The 23,412-nt window shown below is 39.1% G+C and overlaps 1 protein-coding gene across 7 annotated transcripts in view; it reads right to left on the bottom strand.

Annotated features, from left to right (window-relative positions):
• The window catches only part of CTNNA2 (catenin alpha 2), a 1,159,566-nt gene that overhangs the window by 337,333 nt on the left and 798,821 nt on the right, over positions 1 to 23,412 (bottom strand). Inside the window, exon 9 of one of the 7 annotated variants that reach the window (XM_023224973.1) lies at positions 5,840 to 5,846. The exons of the other annotated variants lie outside the window; for them this stretch is intronic. Within the exon in view, the coding sequence (XP_023080741.1) occupies positions 5,840 to 5,846 (7 nt within the window). The remainder of the gene's footprint in view (positions 1 to 5,839; positions 5,847 to 23,412) is intronic. 7 annotated transcript variants of the gene reach the window in all.

The raw sequence follows: 23,412 nt of genomic DNA, 5'->3' as shown, positions 1-23,412 counted from the left end.
AGATTAGGGAGGAAGCATCAGAAATGAAGCTAAGCTGACAATTCAAAATATATTCTTCAAAAGGAAGAAGTGACATAATTCATTCTGAAGGCAGAAAGGTACAGGGAGTTGGAGAATCTAGGCTGCCACAATTGGCCTCATGGACTAAGCATAATCCTGGAGAGTGCCTTTGACGTGCAACACCGTGCAGGGTGCACTGCAGTGCAAGCAGAGGAGGCAGGAGACTGGGTGTCAAGATGGTGGCTAGGCTAGGTGCGGTGGCTGGCGCCTATAATCCCAGCACTTTGGGAGGCCGAGACAGGCAGATCACTTGAGGCCAGGAGTTTGAGACCAGCCTGGCCAACATGGCAAAACCTGTCTCTAATAAAAATACAAAAATTAGCTGGGCGTGGTGGTGCGCACCTGTAATCCCAGCTACTCAGAGTCTGAGGCAGGAGAATTGTTGCATCCAGGAGGCAGAGGTTGCAGGGAGCCAGGAACACGCCACTGCCTGCAGGACAGAACAAGACTCCATCCCCTCCACCCCCATCCCTGCCACTGCCAAAAAAAAGAAGAAAAAGCAAGGTGGTGGCTAGCTTTCTGGTCTGAGCAACTCACTGAACGATAGTATTATGCAGGTAAAAGAAATCTGAAGGAGATTCAGAATCCCATGTCAGTATTCCTGAAATCCTCTTAAATGAATGTGTCACTCTACCATGCATTTTGATCATGCATATCTCTTATTTATCTGCATAATTTATCTTGCTCTTCCTCTCATGCTTTCTAAACAAACTATAAGTACTCTAGAGCAGACAACAGATTGAATTCATCTCTTCAACCACCCACAAAGCCCAATGCAGGATCCACCATGAGATAAGCCCTTGGAAACTCTTGGAAGTAGGTGAATAAATGGGTAAGTAGGTAAGGGGATTACCTTCTGCAAAGAGAAGACTAGATGAAGAAGGGTTAGACGGACTTGTGGAAAGGTGATAGCCTTTAGTAACTAATTCCTAGTTACTCTGAGTCAATAGACTAATACAGCAATCCAAAAACTTTTCCTGTAAAGGGCTGATATTAATAGTAAATATTTTAGGCTCTGCAGTCTCTGTCGCAAGGAATCTGCTTTTCCATTTTAATGAATAGACAGTTATAGAAAATATGTAAACAAATAGGTATGGCTGTGTTCCAATGAAACTTTATGTATGGATATTAAAATCTGAATTTTATATAATTTTCAAATGTTGCAAAATATTATTCTTCTTTTGGTTTATTTCCAGCCATTTAAAAACATAAACTCATTCTTATCTTGCAGGACCTATAAAAACAGGCAGCAGCTGAATTTGGCTTTAGGGCCACTGAACCCCGGACCAGTATATCCATTCCCCTGATATGGAGGATAGCGAGGCCTCTTATCATACATTTTTCCAAGCAGAATTACTTAAAAGCTCACTCTAAATACCTTCCTTTTCTTCTTGTCTCAAGAACAAGGAGGATATCTAAGATCATGCCATGCGTGCTCTCTAACTCATCTTTCTAAAATGGCTTTGATTTCTTAAATGTTTTCTCTTCAACCTTCTTCTGGGGCCTTCTTTCCTTCTCTGCGTTCCCTCTTTAACTTTCCTTTTTTATTGGGTAAGTTTGTTCTCTCACTAATAAATTTTGCTTTTACTACCAGAAGCATTACTGGGCTTGCCATTTTTAGTGAGGATGCTGAGATTTCTCCAGTTTTTGTTTATCACTTGCCTTTTCACAATCATGGACAGCCGCAGACCTTCCTAAATTAAGGATTGATGCTTACACAGCATGACCTACACCTGAAAATCTATTAACAATTAACAGCCAGTAAAAACAGACAACCCAAAGATCCAGAGGCTGCCAGTTTCATGGGAGGTGAGGGCCAATTTACAGTGCTGATGATGTGCACAGGACTTAATATAGTAATTCCTGTTCAACAGTATCTGGAACTCTATACTGGTCATAAGAACAGTGAGTGAGTTTGTTTGCTTAAGGAGAAACACTGTTCTATGCACATAATAATTTCCAAAACTAAACTAAGACATGCAAGTAAGAAGGAGAGTTTCATTATAGAGCAATTAGACCAAGGCTGGAGACCCTCACTAAAATGCACTCCATTAAATGTGTTCTGCCAAGAGGACTCATGTCCAACAGAAACCTTACTCCTGCATGGGAATGGTACCTCCAACGGAGGATAACATCTGCCCAAATGCACAGCTTACAAAATGAAAGAAAATTTGACACAAAAAGCAGAAGAATTGGAGTAGCATCAATGGAGTCATATTATTATTTTTTCCCAGGTCTAGACAAGATGTAAGTTATGACAATCATAGCCAAGATTCTGGAGGGGAGCAGTTCTTAAGGCTATGAATATAATGGGGGTTGGGAAGAAAAAGTGGGGACCTTCATTCTTTTCTCAAGCCAATCCATCTTTGGTCTGTCATTGGCTGGAGACCACCCTGCCCTTTTGGTTTTTGCTAGCGAAAACTAGCTGGTCATCATTGCTCGGGAATATAACACTTCATCTGGGAGATAGCAGAAGTAGTGAAGGGAGGGAGAGAGGATGGGAGCATAGTGGACATCCTGAAAGAGATGCCTTCTCCCCATTTCCCATCACAGAGAACACTTGTAAAGACAACTAGCAGTTATGGTCTTCTCCAACAAGCTAGGCTTTCTGAGTATCTCTATTATGGGAAAGGTAGTGCTTTGATGTGCAACCCTATTTCTCAATTGACTTATCTCTGTAATCAGTTTCTTTGGAATGTCGTATTGTGGCGAACTAGATGTCAAACACACCAGGCTGAATTGGAGAGTATTTAAACCCATACGCTTCAATGGCATTAAAATGAGCCCTGGCAATCAAATGGAGGCAAGAGAATTTGACAGACAGCAAACACAAATCCTGCCACATGAGTATGTCTGGTGTGGTACCGCATGCCCGATGTGATAATGAATACCTAATGTGCTGACACATTCGTGGCTGCTCTGCATTTGATTCACCTCAGTTGTGGCAGGCTCAGCCTTGTTAGATAAAAGGGCTGCACTTCTTCTTTGCACCATTCACTGGCCCGTGGAAATGGACTGTTTTCACAAACCGCTAATTCTGAAAGCCTTTAGTGGATGGAACCAGTGTAAGGAAAAAAAAAAAAAAAAAACATACAGTTTAAAGGCATGCTCTGAATTTGCTAATAGGCATGCATGGTCCTTTTGGAACCAAAACAGAATTTTTGATGAAGTACCTTGTGGCAAATCTGAAATATTAGCCTGGGGGCCCCAACAAGACATAATTCACTCCATGGGTGAGAACAAATCTCATTTCCACATCCATTCCTCTAAATTCATTACTGACCCCGGGGGAAAATGCTAGCCTGGAGCACGTTTTAATAAAGACACCGGTGGTGCCGTTGCTATAGTACTAAATGCAATAATGAGCAACAAGCCTCTTGGTGGCAATGGACCCCCTGGACCTGTGGAGACTCCAGAAGGCAGCTTCTGAACGGCTTAACACACCACCCAGAGCAGAACACAGTGTCCAGAAAATATTTCATTACTTTATGTGATAATTTGTCACATAAGACTCACTGTGGCTTAAACGGCCTGATTGTCAGGTTGCCTTCAAATGAACAATTGCTGAGAATAATTTATTTTAAATTAATTTCAACTGAAAAAAAAGAAAAAGGTAGATGCCGTTGGGAAATTTAGAAAATGACTTTGGGGTCAGAAAGATCTAGATTCAAATTTCAGATCCAGGACACATTTTATTACCTCCTTAGGGCTTAATCTCTCCCACTAGAAGTAGTCTCTTAGCTAAGTACAAGTTATCTGTGGGCATAGCCTCTGCCTTTATTGTTTCCTGTTTTATTCCCAAATGCTTTGTCATATAATGATGCTCAATGGATACTGTTAAGTAGATCTACTTTAAAGGATCATTATGAAGACTAAGAAAGTGAACCTATGTAAAACCTTTGACAACTTGCTTGGCACAAGGTAGCTCCACAATGAATTCAGAGCATATTCACTGCTATTATAAGACCACGGTGGAAAGGCCACAAGAAGGGCTTAGAATGGAAAATCTGAACAAATGAAGAAGTTTGACAACTACTGTGGTTCTGGTAGGAAGGGGCCAGACTCAAGGAGTTGAAGGAAGTGTTCTATGGAAGAACATGGCAGGGAGGGGTGCAGGGCACCTTGAAAATGCCAGTGGGTACTTTGGAAGAGCCATAAGCCAGTTATAACAGGTGGGAGGTCATGCTTGCTAATCAATCCTCAGCTTTAACAAGAAGATTGGAAAGTTTCCCTGGGTTTCCAGAGTGGATCTATATCTAGGCAGCTACTGTCAAATGATAAACTGAAGCTTGTGGCTAGGGAACATACATATTCAGCCATTCCCCTATGGACAGTCACTTTCCTGCCACACACAAATATGCCCTTTTACCTCACACAACTTGAAGCCACCACATCAAAAGTTCCAACGTCGCTTCCTCATTCAGGACAGAGAAAAGTTCTCAGGAGGGAAGTACAAATGTATCTGGAAGCACACCCTATCCTGACTTGTTAAGGTGGGGATTCTCCTTACTTCCCACTGCATCCTAACACAGTCCTTCTATTTCAGTCTGGCCAATCTGTTCCCTACATCTGTGACCATAGGATGACTTCCTTATTCCCATGTGCCTGCTCTTTGACCAAAACTACATATTCTTTAAGTCTGAAATAATCTATACAACCTTTCCATTCATTAAGAGAGAGAGAAAATGAGAGCATCCTGGTGCAATGGGATCATTCTACGTCTCCTCTCAGGCTTTACCACACTCTTTCATTTGCTTCTACATAATATGAGAATTTTCTCTAAGTGTTTATAACAGATATCTTGTTTCCTCAAACAAAACATTACTTCTCCAAAGCAGGAACTCCTTGTTGCATATTTTTCCATGAGCTGAACACTAGGCTGGTTATTCACCCAAACGATCCAGCAAATACGTATCAAATAAAAGTTGAAAGGAAGTCAGCAGATACCTGCTTCACATCACATGGACAGGGGCAAACAGAGTTTGTGTGAGTCTCAGGAACTTTCTGCAAATATTTTCAGTAAATATTATACACAAAGTAATCAAAAGGAATACCAACTGCATTGTACAAACTTACATATAAACATATACAGTCATAGTGACACTCCATAATGACATTTTGGCCAATGACGTACTGCATTTATGACCATAATCCCATAAGATTGTAATGGAACATATATAGAAACCTGATACATGGTCCTTGATATTGGCATTGCAGATCAAGTAGGGAAAATGACTTATATTCAGTAATGGTGCTGGGACATTTAGTTTTCCATATGAAAAATTTATACAAATAAAAAAACACATACCATCTAGGTTTGTATAAGTACATTCTATGATGTTCAAACAACAATGAAAACACATGTCTTAGAACATATCCTGTCTATAATGGAAGTATGACTGTCATCAAACATCCTCAACATGCACAAATACAAACACACCCCTCACTCACACACCACTTAGCTTTTCTCACAGGCAAAATTCCTAAGCAGCCTCTGATTTAACTTCTGGCTGTAATCAACTTTTGTAAGCCAGGGCTGCCTGTAACCAGCAAAGCCACTTGGGAAAGAGTCTATAGTCTCTGTAAGAAGATCAGGGCTGACCCACTCCAGCCACTAGGGTTGACTCTCTGGACTACCTGCTGCTCCAGCTGACTGGTCCAAATCTATTCCCCTCCAAGCTGTCCTTCCTGCTCAGTGGGTCTCTCAGTCTGGCCCCTCAGCCCAGCCATTCCCCTGTGGAGAGTGACTTTCCTGCCAGACACAAAGATGCCTTTTTACCTCACAACTTGAAGTCACCACATCAAAGGTTCCAATGCTGCTTCCTCATTCAGGACAGAGCAAAGAAGGAGTTGTTATTGGCCCTTTAATGAGGAACTGATCATGCTTCCCTGACAAAGACAGATAATGACAAAACCCAAAAAAGCAATCCATCTGCTCTCTGATTGCTGGGATTAGAATGTGGGTGAGCGAGGAGACAGGGACAAAGAGTTTGTTTCCATAAAGAACAGAATGGAGAATCCAGAGAGTTCTCATCATCACTCCAGAATTATCAACTGTTCACTTCTCATTTCATATTAACTGTGAAATGCATCTAACAGTGAGTGCTAGATAAGCTATCCATATTAATAAATAAACATTTCCAGGCATCCGAATTGTGGAAAAACAGATAAGGTAACATAAAAAAAAAAAAAAAAAAAAAACAACATTTATTTATATAAAGCAGGGAAAGGAATTCTAGCTGATATGGTTTCCCACATTGAGCAAACGGATACATGATTATCACAAAGCTGAAAGAAGGAAGTCTTGGGCATACGTTACAGCTAAAGTCAAAGCAGGGGTGCAGATAGGAAAGCAGGAAAGAACAATTAGGGAATTAATTAAATAAAGCTCTGTTTATACTTCTGTTGTCAGTGCTAATTATTTGTGGGTTTGAAGTAAGCTCCCCTGTCTTCATTAGTGGTTGTCAGTGAATGATAACATACTTGGATTTCCACACGTCCTGGTTGTTTCCAAGGATTGTATTTGAAGCGTCAGCTCACATTTTCACATGATGACAGTAATAATCAAGAAACCCATACTCACTAAAGCTAACCTTTTTTTTTTTTTTTTTTGGTCTTAAATAAGAGGTATGTAACTGTTTCCTTGCTCTACACTTTAGCCTCTGTCTAGTTGCTGGTATATCAAGGTAACAGCTCTTCAACTTTGAAGAAGACATGATGGTTAGGTTCTTTGGAAGAGGATGAGTTAGCGAGAGTTCCCTCCACGTGGCATTTGCAGACCACCAAATCCATTCCCATCCTCTGTCCCTCCCATGTCCCTGCTCAGGCCTTCCTGATGCAAGTAAGTGCTTCTAGGCAGGAGATCTGTTTGCAAATCTGTAGGAAGCCTTTCAATGAGGAATTGGTGACAGAATCTACTTGCTTATGCCTGTAATCATTAACTTTTCCTTTAATAAAAGAGTAGCAGCTATTCTTTTCTGTTGATTTCTTACAGCTGCCCTCAGAGTTACACTCAGAGAGCAGTATGTGTTTGAACTTCTGCAATACTGTAGGAGTTATGAGGATCTAGCTGGTAGAAGGGGTGGGAGTGGTGGGGGCAAAGACTGGAAGGAGAGAAAATAAATGTCACCAGCAGTAGTGCCTTAGGAACACACCTAGAGAGAGAAACCAGGTTTCTAAAAAGCAAATAAATTAGGGGGCTAGGCACAGTACTTTTGATAACTGAGAGAAAGTGTGTAAAAGGGAGGGAGGAATGGAAGAGAAGAGACTGCAGAGAGACCAAAAATCACAGTGTATGAGAAATCTGACACAATTTCACTCCTGGGTGCTCTTTTTTTTGGCCAATAACTCAGATAATCCAATCAAACCCATCTTTCTTTAAAGCCAGAACTGGAGAAATTGACATTTTGTTTCTTTTGAAGATTTTTTTCCTTAAATGGAAAGTTTTCTGTGGCACATCTTATTTTAGAATCTCTAACTTCTCCCTCTCTCTCTCTCTCTCTCTTTTTTTTTTTTTAAGAAAATTAGAACTATTGGCTAATTTGTGATTTTGTTATTTCTAGGCACATTTGGATTGGCCTTCACAGTCAGATGCTAATGGAGGCGATTCCATCGGCAGCGGGATGGATCCACTTATCCATATCACCCTGAGCAGTACATAAAGATGAACTTCTCGGGGACAGGCAATGGGGGCAGGGATGGCAGAGGACAACATCTTCTAAGTATAGAAATAGATAAAATGACAAGAAGACTAGAGTTGCCATCTGCTGGAGGATGGAAAGAATGACATTTGACACTATTTGCAAGAGCAAAGCTAAACTCATTAGTAAAAATAATAAATCTCCATGTGCTGTGTACTGCCAGTTAAATAACACACATTTATAGCAGTATCTTATTATTTCAGCATGGCAGTTTTTGGATAATGTTGAAAATACACGGAAGAAGTAAAACAATAGCATCCATTTTCCCTAATTTGTACTCTGCCTACTCTTAGAAGGGTTGATGAATATTGCTTTATTCCCTTTCAAATGCCAACAAGTTCCTTCAATGTGTATTTCTCACTTTCACCACTGTGACTTTGAAAATGATGATGGGGTTTCTTCTATGAGTATCCCTAGTCATTGCTTCCAGATTTTCTTTCTGGTTATGTAACATGACCAAATGCATGAAGCTCACTTAGGTTCAATATAAAGACCCCTGGACGGAGAATCAGAAGGGTGGGGTTGATAATCTGTTTGCCCACCAGCTACCAATGCAACCAGAAACCAATCACTTTACTACTCTGGGTCCTGGCATTTTAAACTGTAAAATTATAAATGCTATGGAGGATGGGCTACATAATCTAAATGATCTCTAAGGTCCTTTCTAGCTCTCAAATTTTGCAAATCTATAAGCATTTCAAACTCATGTAGCACTTATAACATGAATATTCAAGCTAACTTCTCATCATTGCTTCTACTGAATGCAGCAAAACTGTATCTAATGGCCTGATTAATCAGCCATAACCATCTTCTTTGCCAGTGAAGGGAAAAAATGTTTTCCCCCTTCTCATATTGTAGAGAAAGAGGCAGTTATTTAAACTGGATTTCTCTGATGCTGTTTTTGTTATGGTGAGTGACATAACAAAGTTCTCTGATCGGAAAAAATATAAAACAAAAAACAGCTTTAAGAACCACAGATTTAGAATGGCAAGTAACCTCCAAGACCAAAAGTGGAAACTGAGGTTAAAGGATTCACCTATACTTGAATATCTGGTTTGGTGCCAAAGTGGATTAGATCATTTAATTGGCAAATAATTCCTTACCTGAAAGAAACTCATCATCCTTCTTTCTGTAGCTATAAATCCTGCAAATCTATAGCATCCAAGTCAGGTATCTCCTCCTCTCTAATCAATTCTTGTTCCCTTCAGCCTACAGTGATTCTTCCCTCTTCTAGAAACACTAGTGTTCAATGTCTGAAAAACCTCACTTGGCAAGTGACATTGTCTTTCATTCATTTATTCATTTGACAGATATTTAATGAACATATTTTTAATGCCTTGCATTCTTCTAGGTGGGACAGAAGCATTAAAACCCCTGTTCTCATGAAGCTTATATTTTAGTGAGGAAGCGGGAGAAATATATAAACATAGGAAAATAATATCCAGTAGTAATATGTGCCATGACAGAACATTAAAGCAGGTGCTATGATAATGATCTGATGCCTTCTTTAGATGGTGTGGTCAGGGAAGAGTTCTCTGAGGTAGTGACTCTAAATTGAAACTTGAGTGATGAAAAGGAGATGGCTATGCAAAGATGTGAGGCAGGGCATTCATAAAACAGATCCGGCATGGGGGGGCGGGATCAAAGGAAAGAGTGAGTCTGGAATAAAATCAATAAGAGACATAGTAACAGCAACATGAGGGGAGGGAGGTGGTCAAGGTCCAGATCATTTGAAGTCTCAAGGTCACGCCAAAAAAGGAGTATTCTATTCCAAGCATTCTGGGAAATCACTCGAAGCTGAGAATTTGTTCTTTTCATGTAAATCAGTCTCCCCCACATCCAAGAATTAACGTCTTACCTTTTAAAAATTTCTCACAATTCCTAGGTCCTCCAAACCTTTTTACATAAAAGGCTTTTTAATAAATAGCTGCTGGCTGATTGTGTTGTACATGAAATCTTTAAGTTAGTTAATAGTTTAAGTAGGGGCTTTACCCCTAGAGGATCAGAGGTCATGATGATTGCAGCCCTCGACCTCAAATTCACAGAAAGGCTCAAGAAATGAGCTCAGCGTGGAGACAGAATATCGTGACATCGCCTGTGACTCGACTCTGAGACTTGTGAAATGCCTCACACTGCAAGCAGCGGCCCACAAGGATCCAAGAGAGCCCCTTTGTCGACTCCTTCAAAGCAAAGCAAATCACCTAACTTTGGAGAGGTTCTGACAGTCTTTATACCCATGCGTCACACAGACTTAATTGAAACTTTGGAACAGGTAAATTTGTAACAATTCATAGTTTTCATGCTCAAAAGAGTATCTTTGTGTAAAACAGCAGCCTGAATAATGGGGGGTAGGGAGAAGATTGATTCAGAGAGGTTATTCATTTTATTCTCTCTTGATGCAAGCCCCATTTTTACATGCTTTACTTTTGACTATAGGGCAATCTTTAATTGCAGCTTTAAGGGAAGCTTAAAGAGGTCATTAAACATTATGAAAAATGAAATATCTCTAACGTTAGCTGAGAGTAACCTGACTTGTTTTTTCATACTGAGCTCTAGAAAAGGCAAATTCCTTGTAAAGAGTTAGGGTGGAATATCCTGCTCCACCCACCCCTAGTGGTCTAGGAGTCCTCTAAGCTATCATGGGAGGAATTTGTGGCTTGAAATCCAGACAGATGCTAGAAACTTTTAAATCCTGATATTCACGGTGCTAAAAATACATATGGATTCACTAATAGAAAAAGAAGGAGGAGGAGGAGGAGAGAAAGAAAGAAAAGAAGAAGAAACACAAAGAAACTGATTAAGAAAATGAGATGATGAAAGTACAGAGAGAAAGAGAAGAGGACCTGGCAAGAGAGAAGGTCAATAAGATGCCGCATGGAGGCAGAGACCATAACCTTGCAAACATCTAGGACAGTGTCTGACACACAACAGATGCTTAAAACGTTGGGGGAGGGAGGAAAATACATGGGAAAATAAAAGAGGAGTTGTATTTGTGAGACAGCAGGCAAACAAGGAGGCAAGAGACAAGAGGAAAAGCGAGAAATGAAGGGGAAGAAAGAAAGGAGATCTTGGCGATGATTCCCACATCTGGATGCATGTCAGAAACACCTACGAAGACCACCTCGAAACACAGATTCCCAGGTCTGTTCGGAGCACTACTACATCAGAAGCTTGGAGTAGGGTTAGGTTCTAACCCCAGTCTAACAAGTCAAAACCAAAAGCTCTCGCCAGGGGATGCTATGTGCTGTGATTTGGGAACCCCACTGAGCTACACGAAAAGAAAAGAAAGGTGCGACCAGTGTGCAGTGACAGAGCCGGTGCACTGACCCTGGTCACAGGGCACCTGGGGGACCACCACAGGGCACGTACTTCTCTTCAAGAAGATGGCTCACCTTGGAGAACTAGAGTTCCTCTCCGATTAATACCTGTTCCCCCTTTTGCCAAATTATAATTGTTCCCAAATTATATACCTTTCAGTGATGCCTGGAATGGCAAGGGGTGGGCTACAAAAGGAACTGTATGGGAAGGCGGCGTTCTCCTTTGCCCATGGCACAGGTTAGAGAAATAGCCCTGCCTAGGCCGCACCCGTCTTGGATGTCCAGGTGGCTCTGGTTGATTTTGGAGTATGACTCCCGAGTGGCAACGAGTGAGAACACAATCTCTCTCACATACTGAGGGAGGAACTAGCAAAAGTGACTGGGTTTTGGATAATGGACAAGGCGGCACTGGCACCCATCTCCCCAGACACGCGTTTCCGATCGTCATGGCAACGCACGCGGCGTCCGGGCTGTGGCGGGGCAGTGCATCTGTGCCAGGGCCAGGCTGGCTCTTGGGACCCAGCGGCCTCCGCCGCCGCGCGCAGTCCCGGAGCTGCAGGAGCCCGGGGGTGGCAGGCAGCCCCGCGGGCAGCGTGCCGCCCAAGCAAGGGAAGAATTGCCTCTCGGGATTAAGTCTACGTGGGCTCGAATTGTGTGTTACTATGACAATGGTAAATAGGTTCACTGGCTTTCAGGGAAGTGGCTCCGTGCAGAGTGAGCTAAGGAAGGCACAATTTCTCTCCAGTTTAGCACACCTATATCCATTCATGGGTCTGTTTTCATGCCACATAAAATGAGGAGCTTAGGCAAGCCACTGTATTACTTAGTTTTAATCACTGGGCATTTTATTGACAGTGACCTACACTGAGTTTGATTTAGTTGCTCCAATTAATAAAAGCCTGGTAGTAGACTAGAAAGAAGAAAGTTAAGCATGCTTATCAGATAGTAATTAATTTGCTCTCTAGAAAGAAAAAATATGAGCTAAATGTTTTGATAAAGTAGTTCTATGAATGTACCAGGAATGTCTCAAACCTCATCTTAAAAAAATACACCCACATTTAAAATCATGTTTTGTTCTGTTGTTGCTTCTTCCACAGGAGGAATAACCACTCTACCCTGAAACCTAATACACCTTTTTAAAATAAATAAATAAATACAAAGAATCTTCTTTCAGAAGGGCTATAGCTTTTCCTAGAGAATAGATTACCTACCATGCCAGAGCCACTCTCGCAAAACATGTTAGCAGAAATAAGGTATTGATTAAATATAGTCACAGTAAAGACTAAACTTACATTAATATTTCCCACTACTGGTGATTTAGCATTTATCATTCATCAGAGCCCACAAGTATATGCATGCATTCACAAAAATGAAACCTTGCCACAATTAACTGGTTGTAGCATATATAGACTTTTGATATATCAGAAAAGACAGATTGTTTAAGCCCACCATGGTAGGCTTTTTTTAAAAAAAGATTTATTCCACACTTTTCCTGGTTGTAGCTCATTTGTGTACATTTTATGAATTCATACAACACAAATTATTTTAAAATATGCTGTTCAATAAAGAAATAACAGATTCAAGACAAATCACTGGCTCTAACCTACTTCTTTCACTTCATCTCAATGTGTACTTTCCCCAGCATCTGTACTCTGTTCAATATACACTGTACTGGGAGTGTTTCTGTTCCTACTAGTTAGACTTCGTCCAGAACCTCCTCACCACCAGTCAAGCCTGGATCTTAACACCCTTTTCCTAGTGCCATCTCTCCGCGATAGAAAAATCTCTAAACCCTCTCATTGAAACCTCCAAAACCTCTCAAATTTCCTTTTTTTTTTGTTTTCCAGGAGGCCTTTCCATTATAATCTACACACTAAATGTTTACTTGAGGGTTATCAAGTTCTTCCATGTTATATTCATCATCAACTTTTCTTATATCATTTCTTTCAGTCATTTTTACATGTGGGTGTCAGAGAACCTATCGGGTCAAAAAAGTTATATCCAAATATCTGTGCCATCTAGCATATTTTTAAAACTTTAATAAATATTTTAGGTGAATAAACATTAATACTGGCACACTATGGTGGACTGATTTTGCTTAACTGAATTTCCAGAGTTATTCTTCTTCTCTGCCCCCACTTAAAGACATCACCACCCTAATAAAATGTGGAGACATATTTTGGTTACACATTAAAACTCATTCAACTTTTAAAAAATTGAGGAATAACTGGACACATGTAAATATGGACTATATATTAGATAACATTAAATAATTGTCATTAATTTGCTAGGATGCAATGACAACATTGTGGTTATGTAAAAAAAGCTTTTTAAAATATATACATAAAATATTTAAGCATAAAATATTATGAGATCTGTGATTTACTTTAAAAATGACAATGCCAAAGTGGCAAGATATTAATCATTCTTAAGTCTAATATTAATAATTAAGTCTAAGTCTAATCAAGTAAATTTTTAAGGTTGCCTCTCTTCATTCCACACTTGATATTTAATAAGAAATGAAAGTAAGGGTTTCTCCACATGGCAATCCTCGGGGGGTGAATTCAAATGGTCTGTTCCTCACCCAGTTACTCTATGAGGCAAGAAGCTGACTGTATCACAGTTCGGAGAAGGTGAAGGCTCAATCCTAGAGACAGGTACAAGAGCTGCTGAAGTCAGAAGAGAAAAGGAGAGGTGGGTTAAACATTAAGGCTTTTTCTAATATAGATCCTCACTTTGGGAAAATGTGGTTATTTGGCCAAATAGAAGGAGAAATGGCAATTCTATAAGCAGGTCTACTATTTTAGCAGTGGTCCTTACAAAAGTGACAAAAACAATAGAATAATCTCATAGCTGTAGAATGTACCTGTGGAACCAACTGTGTATGTATCATTTTATGTTTATTTTCTTAAAAGTTTTGCTACAAGGCAGGACTATTAATCCTGTTTTTTAGATGAAGAAATTTAGGTTCTAACAGTAACTTTACATTTATTGTTGAGTTGTTTAAAAATATTACCTGGATGAAAAATAATGTCCAGAATGAAAGCAATCGCTAAATGTCAGGATCAGAACAAGATTATTCTCTGACATTCTTATTATTACTTTATAACATTCCATTCCTCTCTTATCTGCTCCCAAAATAGTTGGATAAAAAACCTTGCCTCATTTCCTACCAGCAGGCTGCAGGAAGAGACACTCTCACTTTTACAGAAAGGCTCAGTCTGTGAATGGTTACCGTCTTTATACAGAACATCAAATATTTCTTTAGGACTTCTGAATATGTCTTATTTTAACCCTCCTGACACCACTTCATTTAGGTGGGTGGTAAATGCCATCTAGTTTACTTTATAACTCAAGAATTCTTATTACAGCTGGGATGGGGTGCTACGTGGGAATAAAATCACGGTAAAAAGCAGAATTGTGGAACTGGAGACACAGATACAGTCTCACTATATCCATATCACCAAAGTCACAAAGTATGGCTTTTCATTTTCAGCCCTTAGATATTTTGGGAAAAAAAAAAAAAATCAAAGTAAACAGTACTTTGTTCTCCGTGTTGGTTGAATAATATCCTGAGTGGTGTACTTGGATCTCGAAAAGATTTCTAAAGCCTTTGCAACGTTCACAACAACTATAGAAGAGATATACTGTTCACCATATTATGTAATTAAACAAATCCCGTTTGGGTCTGGAGATGTGGCCAGTTTGGCAATATGCCAGTCTCATTTTGTTGAACAACTATTTAATTGTTTGAAATAAAAACAACAACAACAACAACAAAACTGGTTGGTATCCATCAGCTCTTGCTAGGAAATTATATTCCAAATTGGTAGACATCCTTCAAATATCAATTATATTAAAATTAGTTGATGAATTTAAATTATTTTAGAAAATTATGTTTTTCTTTTTTTTTTCCCGAAAATTATGTTTTTCTAAAATAAGTACTTACCCATATAGGGTTATTACTATCTGAACATAGTTAACCTGTGCATATGGTCAAAGGAATTCAGAGGACCATTTAAATAGAGTTGCAACCAGGCCAGGCTCCCATCTGTGATGGAGTTTGATAAAGGGTAAGATTCTCTCTTTGATAATATTTTCTAAAGTACAGAGACAAACCACTAGCATCTTATCTTTCTAAAATTATCAGTTGTGGATTATTCCAACATACACTAAAACCCCTTCTAGGATAATTCTGACACTGCCAATGTTGACTGTCTAGTGTAAGGTGTAGCACCCTAAGAAGGCAGAAATAGAGAATTGGCTTACTAAGGGATTATCTCTTGTCTGCATTGCTCTTGGGCTTGGAAAGAATCCTAACCTAACACTCTGTTTAAAGGCCCAACTTCACAGAAAAGGTCCAATATGATTTTTCAATAGTTTGCTTTTAAATTTACTCTGTCTCAGTCTATAAGCCAGGGACAATGTTACATTTCAGTTAGAAAACCACCCACCACATAAATAAGCTAAAAATAAACATCTTTGAAACAAGTTTTGTATTGCATGTTTCCTTCACTTTCCAGACCTTGTTAGGTATTTTAGAATTCACGAGTCCATGAATGTCAGAGCTCAATGGGATCTTAGACATTCTCAAACCCAACTCCCACTCTTTATACAGAGAAGGAATTTACCCCCAAAATTACTAGTAAGTGGCAAAACCCAAACTTAAACATAAATATCCCAACTCTATCTACCAGTAGATAAAGCAGGTCCTATCCCTCAATTTCTCTCTTCCATATGGTCCTATTTAATTTTCCCTTTATCAGTACCTAAAATTATCTTAACCTATTTGCTTACAAAGTTGCTTACAAAATATCCCAACTCTATCTTCACTGCACCAGGAAGATAACCTGGACTTTGCTCTTGAGAAATTTCAACCTAGAAGACATAAAGGAAAACAGGGGAGGAGGGGTACACAGAAACAAACACAGAGCAGTTTAAGGCAGTAAATTTAAATTTACTTGCAATTTAAGACAGAAAATTTAAATTTACTTAAATTACTCTCTTAATTTTAGATAGGTAACATCTCAAAGAAGGAGGGGATTCATATGGACTTCTGGGAGTACAATTCTCCTACTAGTGAGTGAACTCTTCAAAGAAGAGACTATTATCTAAAATATTTTATATACCTTAGCACTTAGCACAGTTAAGAAAACAGAGTAAGTACCCACTGCATGATTGAGGAATGGATGGGTGAATACGTGGATATACGGATTTGTGGGGGTGGATGGGGAATAGTCTGGAGTGAGAATGGGAGCCCTTAGAAGGAAGGTGGAAATTAATAGGAGTTAGAATCAGAGTGACAATGCAGAGACTAGAGAATATAGAAATAGGCATTATTTATTTAGAGGTTCTTGAGGAAAACAACCGGCTTGAAGCAGAAGATGCTTACTAGGAAGTAGCAGGTGATGTATCCGGACACTGCCATCTGAGCATCATGAAGCTGATGATTGCCTATTCTCATGACTTCAATGAGTTATGTTTAGATTGGTGTTGTAGTGCAGGGAGAGTTTGAGAAACTTGTTAATGAAGCCAGACTCCCACATACAAAACGAGATGTCTGAATGTGTGTGGTTGTCGGTATTCTGTTCTGTTCTTTTTCTACGCAAACAGCAACAGATGGTAGAAGGGGGCCGACAGGAGTGGGAATCCAGGAGGAAAGTTTGAATTGCCCCATCCCGCCTCTTGCTGGGTCTAAACCTTGGGGAAAGGAAGATTTTAAAAGAGTCAGGTTTGGCTTTTAAAGAGTTAAAAAGTTGACTGGTATCCAGCCCTCTTAATTGTTCCATAAAAGGGTCTAGGGAATACAGAAAAATCACTTTATATCATCAATACCAGCTGTGTTAAGGCACATAGCTGAAGTTTACTGTGCCTTGATCTCCTTTTGTATATTCTGAAAGTGGTAGGATCTCATAGAATTGTGATGAATAAGTGGAATTAATATATTAAAGTGCTTTAATTTAGTGCCTGAGACGGAATAATCAATCACTTTATAAGGTCTAGAGGAGGTTATAAGGATGCTGGTGAATGTTTGTCAACATTTATAAAAATGTGCATGGATTCTTTAAGAAAGCATATCTTGTATTCAAAATCCTCTTTCCCATCTCTTCATCCCCCTCTCACTCACTTGAGCACACTAGCCATTTTACAGTCTCTTGGACCAGGTTTGTTTTAGTTTCCGGGCCTTGGCACCTTCTGTTCTCTCTGCTTGGTATGCATATCTCATGGCACGTTAAATGGCTGCCCCTTGCTCATCATTCAGGTGTCATCTCAAATACCACCACCTCAAGGAAGCCTTGCCTACCAGTAGATAAAGCAGGTCCTGTCCCTCAATTTCTCTCTTCCATATGGTCCTATTTAATTTTCCCTTTATCAGTACCTAAAATTATCTTAAACTATTTGCTCACAAAGTTGCTCAGTTTTGTTCCCCACTGTATCCCCAGACCTAGAATATGCCTGCATATGTTAAGTACTCATTAGATATATGTTAACTATTGATTGGCTGGGTAATTGATTGACAAGAACAGGACCTCAAAGCATATACAGTTAAAAGAACATCAGTTATAGCTTCAAAGAAGTTGTCCCATTTTGAGAAGAGAATATGGCAAGGAAACATCACACAAAACAACAGCATTCGGTTTTAATGCAAAATTGCTTTTTCTCTCTTTCTGTTCAGACTTAAGGTAAAAGGCAAACTAGTTGAGACCAGCAGCCGGCACATGCCAGATGCTTAAATTGTGTTGGTCTTATTAATTGTATAAAATATTAAAGAATATCCCGAGACTTGCACATGTTCTAGAGATATTTAAACTGCAGACTAAAGATTAGAGAATCAATCTTTGAACCTTCAGAAAATCAAGGTCCAGTTAAGTAATGGTTCAGAAATGTAAAAGGTCAGTTTAAGTACATGCCTAGCTGTTTCTACTTCTTTTAAAATTTCTCTAATATCTGAATGGTACTGCCTGGTTAAATACAATATGTTTTAAATATTTATGTACTATCATCTTAATTTTTAAATTTTCATTTTTTAAAAAAAGGCACAGGACAATTGAGCATAAAAATGTTATATCCTCTCTTTCTAGCTATTCACGCTGTGAAGCAACCTGTTTTACTGTATAAACCTGTGTTTGTTCTGTTTCAATTGTGCAGAAGGAAACAGTTCTGGCACCTTTAAAAATCAAAGCTCTATCACTCAACAAGTGAAGATAGCAATTCTAAGAAAGGGAATTATGAGAAACAGCTAAAAGATGCAGTGCTTCTAAAACCTTAGCAGGCTTGTGAATCACTTGGAGATTTTGTAAAAATGTGGATTCCGATTTATTACAGTGGGTCTTGGGTGGGGCCTGAGATTCTGCATTTCTAATAAGCTACAGTGATACCTGCACTGCTGGTCCTCAGTGTTTATGGATGATACTATTAGGGTCATATAGCTTGAGAAATAAAAATCACTTCAAAGCATTACAGTTGTAATAATATTAAGCCACTACTGCTGCTGTACTTAATCTGCAAAAACAACTATAAATTCTTCCCATCCCATCAAGAGGTGGAGCCTATTTCTCCACTCCTTGATTCAGGCTGACCATGTGATTGGCTTTAGTTAACAGACAACAGCAATTTGCCATATGGTGAGACTTGGAAAGTGTTTGTGCACTGGGACTTCTCCTTCGCTGCTCCTGGAACCCTGCAATCACCATCTGATTGCACCAGAGCTAGCCTACTGGAGGATGAGGTGATATGCAGGAGAGAACTCAGATATCCCAACCTAAAGTTAGTTGAGTCCCAGCCAACAGGCTGCCGATTGCCATCCCCGTGAGTGAAGTCATCCTGGATTGTCCAGTCTTCCACTAATTTTCCAGTTGATCACCGACACTTGAGCGAGCACCACAGCTTTCATTCAACCTGGTCCACACAGAAGTTGTACTCAGCCAACACATATTGTCAGAAACTAAAGTGATTGTTGTTTTAACCACAATGTTTTGGGGTGTTTGTTGCTGCCTTTTTCATTTTGATTTTGCTTTTTATGCAGCCTCTAAAGTAGGAACAGATATCTAAAGAAGGAGCAGTCAAAAGTCTGAGTTATTGGTACACAATGCAATTTGTGCTTATGATTATTTTTTCTCCTTTTCTTCAATCTATAGGGTGTGATTTTTGCCCTGGCATAGTAGAGATTGATATAGATATTTATTGCAATAGCATTTTAACTATTTTCTGTTTTTATAATTCAACTTATTTTTCTTTTGTTTTACTATGTTGAATGTTTCTGCTTAGGGGTTAAGTCACTTGCCCAGATCACACAGCTTCTAAATGGTAGAACACTTTTCAGACTAATACAAAGTCAGAAACTTGAAAATGCACTCCACAATGTTATTAGATGTCTCAAATTCTTCTGCTAAAATGCAAATATAGATTTGCCTCTGAAGGACATGACCTCCAGCCATCACCTTGTTCCATGTTTGAGGAGGAAATATAAGGTCTATTCACAAAGGAATAATCTTACATTGATGTGATATGCCAATGACAAACCCTCTTCAGAAATGATACACTCAACATCAGCTAGTCATTGACATAGAGCCATTAGGCAGACAGCATCATCCTTACACGTTCCCTTTGCAGGTTCACTCATGGTCAGACATCCTCCCCCAGTGTTGGCGATGTTGACTATCCGATGTCCTCTCCAAATCTATCAGTCTCAAACATATTTTATCTTTTCCACAGCCACATGAAATTCATATTAATGACAGTCCCATGGCCATCCCTACATATTAAAGGCTGCTTGCTATGGACTAGGGGAATGTTTCCTAATTTTACTACACCGTCCTTCCTATTGAGGTGATCTCTACTTCTTCTGCCCCATCCTATTCTTTGTTGTTGAGAATCATCACTTAGAGGCTCTGCAAACTGGTATTCCTTAAGCTGAGTACAGTCCACAATATCATTTGTTCACTAACCAAATTCAGTTGTAAGAAATTAGAATTTGAATATTTTTAATCAAAATACGCACTTTGTAGGTAACACAAGGTCTTGTTATTCCTCATCTAGCTGCTACCCCTGATATTACTTTACTAAACTGTGAAAACTTTTAATTGTGCATCAGCTACTATTCAAATCTTTCTTTCTGGAATTTGCATCTGCTGCCACCACTGTAGCCACCAAGTACATTCCAGGGACTCCCTGATCTATATGTGCAGCTCTAATGTCTGTTCAGATCTTCAACTGCTCACTCCTGGCTCCAAGTGTGAGTTTAACTGGCTTTTACATCCTACTCTTCCTTGCCTCCCTTTCCCCTAGAGCAATCCATTCTATTGAAATCACCTTGCTTAGAAAGAGGACCACTTAAACGTTTGTCAATCCACTGCAGAGCTATTATTGCACCTGCTGCCCTGTCCATTTCTAATGTGAACATAACCCACATAGTATCTCATTGGGAAGACATGGTAGTCTCCCAACTGCTCTCATTGCTTTCAGTATCCTTTCTCCTCCATTCATGTTCAAGGGAGTCATCAGAATTATATTCCTTGCACTCACATTTTGGAAATCATATTTCAAGTTGAAAGTCTTTCCAATCTGGTGCTAAGTTCACACTCTGGTTTCCTCTTTTCCTACCCCCTTCTCCTGCATACCTGTGCTCCAGACATGGTATGCATCTCAGAAGTCTTCATATTTTTTTTCACAGACTTTGCCTACTGACTGGAGTGGCCTTCTCTATCTATCCGTCTGGTCAATTCATCTTCCTTTCCTCTACCTGAACTTGCTCAATTAGCTAGAAAAATCTCTTCAATCACAGCTCTTGTTTACGTCTCTGCCATAGCATGAATAATATTGGTTTGTTACTCATCACCTCCACTCCAGAACTGTGAACACAGAGTAGGGACCACATTTTATCTAACTCTGCTTCGGACTGGATAAAATTCCATCTGATTTAAAACAAATGAACAAAAACAAGAATAGCAGCAAACATGTATGTTAAATAATTAGAAAGACATTTTCAAGATTCTTGTCAGAGATTAAGGAGTGGTTTCTGAGAGTGAGTGACAGCTTGAATGAAGAGAGAAATGCATCTAACTAGGCAGGTTAGTTTACCACTTAAGACCTGTTGCTTATGGATGGTGAGGGATTTCCTACAACTAACAGATCTGCAACAGGAAGCCACACATAAAGGCATTAATCTGTGTGACTTCAACTCAAGAGTTTCGGCTTTGTTGGGCTAATAGCTTGTGCCTATATGTCAACGTAATACAGCAGTTTTTATATTTAGTTTAGATTATACAGGCTATTGATTAGGCAAGAATTAAACTAGTTAATAAACTCAATTCAATGACAGTGTTTACAAACCCAGAACTATGTAGACTGCACTAAGAGAAGAGAAAACATGTTTACTAGTGCTATGTGGCAATTCTCATCTCCCTATATCTGGTCTCTCATATCTGATCTTCTTCTCCCTTTAAAGGTAGATATTAGAAGGTCCAAAAAACAGAGAAAGTAATACGTCTGTTCTTAGAGAGTTTCATTTTATCTGTGAGGACAAAATTTCCAACATCTGTAAAATTCTATAAGACAAGATAATTAAGTGTCAAGGAATATCAGAGACAGAACAGACAGAACTTACTATAGAATTAAATCAGTTCTGTTAAATACAGTGAACCCCAAGTTTCTCTTCAAAGAATCAGTATATCAGTAAGTTCAGCTTTCTTATTCTTTGATTCTCCATTTTAAAGTTTAACTTCCTGGTTCTCTTCACCCACTTGCTTCTAGTTTCAGTAAACAACTTTCCCGCCAGTCCTAATCAGTAGTTCACATCTGCTCCCCTGGTCATCTGCTCTGTCCTGACTCATTCTGGTCACCTGCTTTGATTTGAGTCACCCTTGGTCACCTGCTCTGACCTAAGTCACCTTTAGTTACCTGTTCCTAACCATCCTTTCTGCCAAACTACTCACCTCGCTACTCTGGCTCATACTCCTGTCCTCTTTAAAATAGCCAATCAGAATTAACTCAGACTGTACGGACCAACCCTAGCCAATACAGAAACCACACAGCAGTAGGAGCTAGCTGGTGAGGAATAAGAACTCCTGCCCCTCTTCTGTCCAGGTGTGCTCTTGCCATTGTTCCATCTGTGATGCGTACCCTTTCTGCAGAAAGTAAAAACTGCCTTGCTGAGATAATTAAATGTATGCTCAAATGTTATTTCTTTATGGCAATGAGGAACAAGCATTTCTAACAGTTCCCTTATTTATGGCTAGGATGAGAAAGTGAAATTTGATAATACCAAGTAGAACTGTAGTTGTCTAGGTATCCCCCATAATTGATGAAAATTATGATATAAAACAAGTTCCTGCACCAGCGTTCTTCTATAATGCTTGAAATCTGAACCTTAGAATGTCTTGGTAAGGTGATAGCCAGTTTAAAGTCAAATGCACTATAAACTGCAATTAAATAAGTTTTCAAAACCGTTCTGGTTTGGTGTTAATAGAAATCCCAAATAAATGGTTGAAACCATGAAAAACAAGATTTCTTACAACTGAGATTGTGAGACTGAGATTTCTTATGAGGGTAAAACATGAACAACAGAACAAAGCCTTGTGCATTTCACAAGTGCATTTTAATACTTTTACCCTCATAGAGCACTTTAAGTAATGCTGGATTAATCCATTTTCAGACATTAATGGCTTTGTGAAAATAATTTGGCTGGCCAGCTACTTAATAAGATGCAGGAATTAAATCCTTATAAACTCCCAGAAGGAATCTTGAAGGCCCCAAGCCAGCCCTCTTTCTGAAGTGAGAATTGCCTCCACAGGATGGAATGAGGAAATGAGTGTGATGAGGAAGGATAGTTCCAAGACATCATAAAAAAAGACAGACAGAAATATAGGTCGGGGCCCCAGCCAGATGAAGGAGAGGGGCCCAAAACGTGTTTTAATTTATGATGTCATGGGGGTTTCTCAAGGCAAAGAGAAAGCAGCAAAGCAACTATTGAGGATGAAAAGTATAAGATTTTTCAAGATGACAACTTGGCATTATGTATTAATAGTTTTATTAAAAGTCCTCATCCTTTGAACACCAATTTCACTTCTGGAATAAACATTTAAAGGCATGGACACCCATATGTTCAAAGGTATAAGGATATTAATCACAGTATATTTTATAATGACTAAAAACCAGAAACAATCTAATTAATAAATAAGAGCAGACAAATTGTGAAATAATGTATACCTAAAATTTACTAGTTCATCTCTGCTTGAATTTTAGGTGACTTCATGTTCATTTAATTTTTGAGTCTTCTGTCTTTCTCTATTTCCTGTATTTTTTTTTTTTTTTTTTTTTTTTTTTTTTTTTTTTTT

The sequence above is a fragment of the Piliocolobus tephrosceles genome, chromosome 15 (genome assembly GCF_002776525.5).
Source record: "Piliocolobus tephrosceles isolate RC106 chromosome 15, ASM277652v3, whole genome shotgun sequence".
NCBI classification, from domain to species: Eukaryota; Metazoa; Chordata; class Mammalia; order Primates; family Cercopithecidae; genus Piliocolobus; species Piliocolobus tephrosceles.
The sequence above is the reverse complement of the archived record's forward strand: the minus strand, read 5'-3'. Positions and strand labels throughout refer to the sequence as shown.